Below are 7,082 nucleotides of genomic sequence, written 5' to 3' on the forward strand. Positions count from 1 at the left end.
ATGTCTCTGTTTGTTCCTACAAGTGGTTCAACCCAATCTCAAGTTCACAATTATATATAAAGATGAGAAAATCACTTCACTAGACTATTTTTTTTTTTCTTGTTTAGACCCCTTCTCAGGAACCTTCTCAGGAGTCAGGAGCCCTCTTGTTACATAAGCACATACGTCATGGCCCAAGTCAAGTCTCATGGTTTTTTTCTCACTGGATGTATTTTCACGTGATAATACTACAACTAAGCTAGCGCCATACATCAATCACTGTACTGATTTGATCAATCTGATATGAATAAGAGTGATATTTAGGTGGTGATCTCTCTCTCTCTCTCTCTCTCTCTCTCTCTCTCTCTCTCTCTCTCTCTCTCTCTCGTTACTTTATGGGTAATTTACAGTGCCACCACTTGGACAATGCTAATATTATAAGAACACCATTTCTTTTTACCAAATTAGAATTAGACCCCCTACTGTCAGTCACTGTTAGAGAATATACCTCAAATGCTGACATCAGCAGGTCCTTTTTTTTTTAAATACCATTTTACCCTTAAAAATTGTAAAGTACCAAAATTACCCTCTATTAGTAATCTTACCCTTAAAAATTGTATAGTACCAAGATAATGAGTAGAGAGAAATCAACGGCTTCACAACCAGTGCTTCCCATGGAAGCCAAAGATCGTGCTCTCTCTCCTTTCTGCACTAACGGACATCTTACAGTGACCCAACAGCACCATCAACCGTCCTTACACGACTTCGTGGACCTGAAGGCCAAAGCCAGGGATAAACCCATTAACAGCATCAAAACCTCTGATATAACCGTCGACACCACCTGAAACCTGTGGTTTCACCTCTATACACCCACTGACACAACCCCCATAGGCGGCGACAGTACCCTTCCCGTCATCGTCTACTTCCACGGCGGAGGCTTCGCCTTCTTCAGCCCCAACTCCCTTTTCTACCACGATGACTGCCATAGACTCGCCCACAAGATTCCTGTCATCGTCATCTCTGTCAACTATTGACTCTCTCCAGAGCACCACTTTCCCTACGATGATGGCTTTGATACTCTCAAGTTCCTCAACGATGCAAAATTCCCCAATTGTACAACGTATGCCGATCTCTCTCAGTGCTTTCTCGTTGGCGATAGTGTCGAAGCCAACCTTGCTCACCACTTGGCTTGCAGGATAGGAGAAACAGAGTTCCGAGAAGTGAGGGTGATCCGACAGATATCGGTAAAACCCTTCTTCGACGGCAAAGAGAGGAAGGCGTCGGAGATCCGTCTGGGGAAGGGACAAATGGTGTCAATGCCAAGAACGGATTGAGTATGGAAGGCGTTCGTGTTGGAAGGGGAGAATAGAGACCACGAAGCGGTGAACGTGACGGGGCCGAGGGGTGTGGATATCCATCTTCTCTAAATGGAAGGTTTGTACTTCTATCTCTAATCTCTCTCTCTCTCTCTCTTTCTCTGAAATTAACATCATAGATGAGACTGACCAGGCTTCTCTATTGCTTTGCTTCCATTCCGTTTCTTAAACTTGGGTTCTATTTAGCCCTAGTCTTTTACTAATAAGGTATTACAAAAAAAAAAAAAAGTCTTACTCATAAGGGCTAAATAGTCATTTCAAAGCATCACTTAACAGAAATTGATGATAGGGGGTCTGAATCTAATTTAGTGAAAGAGAATGGGTGTTCCTATAATACTAGTATTCTCAAGGGGGTGGTGCTATAAATTACCCTTATTTTATTGATGAAACAGTCTCTTAATAGGTGTTTCCTCTTTTTCTTGGGAAGCATTTTGTTGAAAATGATCCTATGGTCAATTATGTCATGCTCACATACTCTAATTGTTTTGTTTTTTTAATTGGCATAAGGTTTGTGCACCGCAATGCACACAACCGTTGGATGAGAAGGAAAGTCTATGGTGCAGCTCCAGTCCCCATCTAATGATTGTGTGCATGATTGTCCTCGCACAAAACCTCTCCCCCATGGTTCTAAGTATCAGTATTGGATTGGTTGATAGAAATGGCTATTGTCGATTTTGATTTGGATTAGAATTGACTTGAGAAAACCCTAAAATCGATAGATCCGAAGTTTTTCGATTGTTTAATCTAAGAATTGGCCATATCAATGAGACAAAAACGGCTTCAGTGATCGCTGATTTCAATATGAATCAGGCAAACTTCGATCTGATTTGTTGATTCTTGAAACCTTTTCCCACCACCAGTATCGGCTGTGAATGATCCCATTCCTAATCTGAAACTTGTTTTTTGGGTTACATAAAACTTACATGCACCTAGAGTTTAGGTGTGCTACCAGTTCACCTAAAGCTAGCCGTTCAACCAATGAAAGGGAATGAGGGATGGGAAGGGTTGAGGAGATCTTTTCAAAGGGAAGAGGAAAAGAGAGACATAAGGGTGGGGGTGTAACGCTAACACATCCAACCCCTTTCCCAAATTTTTTTATGAGAAAGAAAATATTTAAGGGACAGTTTTCTGTTCCAAAGCGATCCCTGTGCCACAGATATAGGGGCACGCTAGTCATTGCGTGCTCCTTCTAAGGCTGCATGCCCACTGTGTCTGTGATTAAACGTAGGGACTGCTCTTACACGGAAAACACGTGCCCAATACTTAATTAAGAAAGGAATAAATATTTTCAAAGACCTTAGAAGTCAAAACCTTGAAAGCCAACCATTTGAACCACAAAACCAACAGATTGCCCTCTTTTACTCAAAAAAACTATCCTAGACTAAATATGTCAGAAATGTCATACATAACATATGAAATGGATCTGTGAAAGTATTTGTGCCATGGTTCTGTTGTCACAAGCTAGGTTTCCTGTTTTTTATGTCAGAAACTATGGTTGTTTCCTTGTTGCAAAATTTGTTTTCAAACTCCATTTAGAAAAGAATCTTCTTAAAGGACACCCTTAGCCTGTGTTTGGTATGCAGTCTCATAATAGATTCTGGGTCAATTTAATGGCTTCTCTGTTTTCTTTCTTCAGAATATGTTCTTCACCCATAATCTATTTCGAGAATGCATATCAAACACAACCTTAGTTTTGCCATGTGAAAGAGTGATATGTAAATGCCGCTGACTATCAGATATCTAGGGAATGGTCTGAATACGTCACATGTCAAATTTTAACCTCAAATTCAATTATGTTTCTTATATGATGTCTTATCCTCACACGTGTCTCTATGTGTGTGCATGTGTGTGAGTGCATGTGCACCCAACTGTAATCTTCTAGACCATTTCGGTAGTATGAGATTCTTCAATTCTTTGTTTTGCCACTTGAAAACTCAGATTGATGTGAAATTTGGTATGTGAGCAGTGACCTTAGATTCTACCTATCCACAAGCTTTCTTTCTTTCTTTCTTTTTGCTTCATTCTTTTCTTCCAAAGAAAACCCAGATCTGAGGAGATTGGCAGGGGGAGATGATCTGACTGTTTCTAGTATAAGACCAAATGAAGATCCAAAAGTTGGTTGTTTACTCTCAGAATCTCTATGGTTCAAAATCAACTCATAAGAATGATCCTAAGTTCACTCTTAGCCATTATCAGAATTCTCACCATTGTGGGTTAGATAAGGTTTCTAGTCATTTTACCAGACTATGGTTCTGAGTATTGGTTTTGTATCAGTGTATCAGTTGATACGTGTCGATATCGCCGGAGACATATACCCATACAATGCCAGAGTAGATCAGTTGTATCAAGCAAAAAGTCGATCCATATCGTATACATTGAGATCTACAATTAACATTCAGTACAGTTATGATAGTAACAATATTTTTCTTCTGCAACACAGATCTGGAGATGATAAGGTCACCAGAACAACCAAGGGAATATAGGGCTATCAACTTCTCATAACAAACTATATGTGAAGATTGAGGATTTCTCTAAATTCTAATCTCCTAGTATCATTATAGGATGTTCTATGTTTGTTAGGCCAATATGTTAACCATATCTTCCCTCTAATTTCCCACTCCATAGTTTTCCCAATAGCTCCTCTATTCATCTTCCACCACACACTCTCTCCATACTGATCTCCTGCAAAAATAACCCCTCCCTCCTTAGTGAAAGGCCTGTGAGCATTGGAGTATCGATTCTTGAACCAGGCCTTTGGTTGAGCCAATGAAACCTTTGAGGGCCTTGAAGAGAAGACTTCTCTTCCATCTGTGCTGTCATGGAGGTACCAATTCAAATTTGCAGTGTCTCCAATTACTGATTGTTCAAACTGCCATGGCTTCAAGGTTCTGGTCATACTCTCTGCGGTTGCTACGTTGAGTCCAAAATGGTTGGGGGGATCAAATGTACCTTCTATTGTCCTTTCCATGCCAATCTCATGTGTGGGATTTTGTGATGATTTGCCCACTGATACTGATAGCACACTGGCTTGGAAAGTTGGAGTGAGTTGCAGAGATATCCTTGATGGGAAGTGCTTTTCAGATGCTCCAACTCCTCTTTCAGCCATTAGAGTTTCAGACACCAATCGGATCACATCGCACCTATTCAACAAAATGAAAGTGTAATATTGCAGGTACACATGTAGAAAAAATGAGAACCTAAATGATACAAAAAAGAATGGAAAATCAAAAACAATCACAGAATCGAACACAAGGATTTGCATGGTTTGACAAGATTGCTTACGTCCATGATGAGATGAGATCTGCTTCACTATCAACGGGGAATAGGGTTACAGCCGCTCATCCTCACACCTCTCTTAGATTACTTATAGAGAAAGAATTCTCGCTACATATATATACTGAAACCTTATATAGGTAATTTACAAAAATACTCATATAGCCTCAAAAAAATCTTCGGGGCTCAAGGCCGCGGGCCCTTCGTAATCAGCCCACTCGTGCAAGCAACAGAATACAAGATATTACACCCTTAACAAAAATAGAATTTTGGAAAGCTTATTATGTGGTTGCACATCTCCATTATGTACTTTCTGTGGGAGCCGTTTTTGCTTTATCTGCAGGATTTCACTATTGGGTGGGTAAAATCATTGGTCGGACATACCCTGAAATTTTAGGTCAAATCCATTTTTGGATCACTTCTTTCGGGGTTAATCCGACCCTCTTTCCCATGCATTTCTTAGGGTTTTCGGGTATGCCACGTCGCATTCCTGATTATCTATCACGGTAGACATTCCAATCAATTTGGATGATCAATACCATGGAACTATTCCACTGCTGAATGACGGAAGCTTCTTCTTACTGATGGACTGATCCAGGGAGTGAAGACTGACGGTTAGATGGTTGAAAGCTTGTACTTTTCTCCCTTCCCCACCCTCTTCGCGCGACTTCTCGCATAAGGGCTTTGCTCGAGTGTTGTTCAGAGGCTATGCAGAACCAAGATATTGCTGCACTTGCCTCATAACATGGATTGAAATACTATTTACTTGATTTCCATCAGTTGAAATCAAACCAGGCTAGCTAGGACTCTCACTTCTCAGCATGAACTTGGAAAAGTATACAAATTAGACATCAAACTGAATTGAAGGAAAAAATTAAAAGAAAAGAGAACACTAACCTTATGTTGTCTGTGTTCACCATTACATCAACCCACTTGTCTTGAACCACAACTTTGTAAGCAAATTGAATTACACCCTCCAGTTGGTGGTACTTCAGTGAGAAGTTCAACCGTTCGTCTCCGGATGCATTGCTTGAATTTTCAACTTTCATGGCTATAACTGGACAATATAATTGAACTTTCCACAGCCCGGCTGTTGAAATCGCGTAAGAAAACAGGGGTGATGATATGACAAGGGGGTTGTTGGACTCCTGGAGCTCTATGACCCAGTTGGTGATTGCAAGGTTTAGAGCTCTCATCCATTGCTCTTCTATGTTTGAGCCAAGGAGTCTCATAAGTAGCTTTGATGCTTCTCTTGATTGTGGGCTTGTTAATTGATTCTTAAGAGTGTTTAGGCATCCTGGTCGAAGCTCGTGGGGAGCTTCATAGATGCAAATGAACAGAGTAAGAGTGAGGAATGAGAGATTGAAAATGTCTTTGAAATTGCCAATGGTATTTATGGGAGGAATTCTAAGAAAGGAAGTACTCTTGCAAAGACCATAATTTAGGATATCAGTAATAAAATTACGAAAGAGACTGGAAATGATTCCTTCATCTACTACATCTGAGGTTCTGGTGCTGAGCTCAAATGGTTTTGAGCTCCAGAGGGATACTGGAAGTTTGAAATCTGCGAAAATGGCGAAAGAGATATATGGACTTTGAAGGTTGTTGATAATCGAGAAATTAAGGGATGGCTGAGTTGATCCTGAGGGACATAAGGATATGGACAAAGATTTCCCTCGCCATTGAGGAGTTGGTGGGAGGTTATGAATCCATGCCCATATATCAGGAAAACAACATGAAGAAGCCATGAAAACAGATTAAGACAATGTAACTCTATTAATTCACAATCTACTTCTCATGTTCAAGAAGTACCAAGACATTTAAAGGCCACAAAAAGTAATAAAGGGTTAGATTCTCATGAAACAAGTCAAAAAGAAAAAGCATACATTAGGCCAGTTTCCTAGAAGAAATGTTCTTTTAAATAAGGCTTGTTATATGGGTAAACTGAACTACTGAAGTTCCACCAGAAGGGATGGGAGGAGTCTAATACAAATGGAAGTAACAGATTGAAACCAAACTTGAGGATTAAGACTTAAGAGTTATTTCCTTTTGTCAAGGAGCAATGTCTTAACCCTAAGAGGTAGAGGAGTTGGCAAGGGACCTTCGCCTCAGGAAGCATGTGGTTTGAATTCAACTCCTCTTAACTCCTTGGGGTCACTCGCACGGAGTGTTTAATTAGTGTTCTTCACTACTTTCGGTGAAAGTTGATTGATTTTCATTCAACCCTAGTATGACCCGGTCCATGCAGTTGTGGGGTCAGTATGGTCTCGCGAGACTAGTTAGGCCGAAGGCCTAGATATTTCTATCAAATGGTGGTTTTTTGATATCTTAAAAAAAAATATTAGGGAGAGGGTTACTCGAGGATTTCCAATAATTTAAATGGGGTAATTAATGGTTGTTCCCTTTGGGTCAAGTTAACTTGAGATAATGTTGAACCTAGAATGGGATGAAAAA

At 40.2% G+C, this 7,082-nt stretch overlaps 1 protein-coding gene across 1 annotated transcript; it reads right to left on the reverse strand.

Moving 5' to 3' along the window:
• Positions 1-3,699: 3,699 nt before the first annotated feature.
• On the reverse strand, positions 3,700-6,398 carry LOC122085057. Its single transcript, XM_042653497.1, has 2 exons — positions 5,526-6,398; positions 3,700-4,495 (listed from the first exon to the last, which is right to left on the reverse strand). Exons 1-2 carry the CDS (start codon positions 6,374-6,376, stop codon positions 3,862-3,864), a joined length of 1,485 nt encoding a protein of 494 aa, XP_042509431.1. The 5' UTR covers positions 6,377-6,398; the 3' UTR covers positions 3,700-3,861.
• Positions 6,399-7,082: the final 684 nt, after the last annotated feature.

This window comes from Macadamia integrifolia, chromosome 7 (genome assembly GCF_013358625.1).
Source record: "Macadamia integrifolia cultivar HAES 741 chromosome 7, SCU_Mint_v3, whole genome shotgun sequence".
NCBI classification, from domain to species: Eukaryota; Viridiplantae; Streptophyta; class Magnoliopsida; order Proteales; family Proteaceae; genus Macadamia; species Macadamia integrifolia.

What these genes read in the sequence shown, in the direction of transcription:
- LOC122085057 (XM_042653497.1), bottom strand. Translation starts at nt 6,376, where the DNA reads ATGGCTTCTTCATGTTGTTTTCCTGATATATGGGCATGGATTCATAAC. An exon ending in GTGAACACAGACAACATAAG is followed by an intron (nt 4,496 to 5,525) that starts GTTAGTGTTCTC and finishes TTTGTTGAATAG; the next exon opens with GTGCGATGTGATCCGATTGG.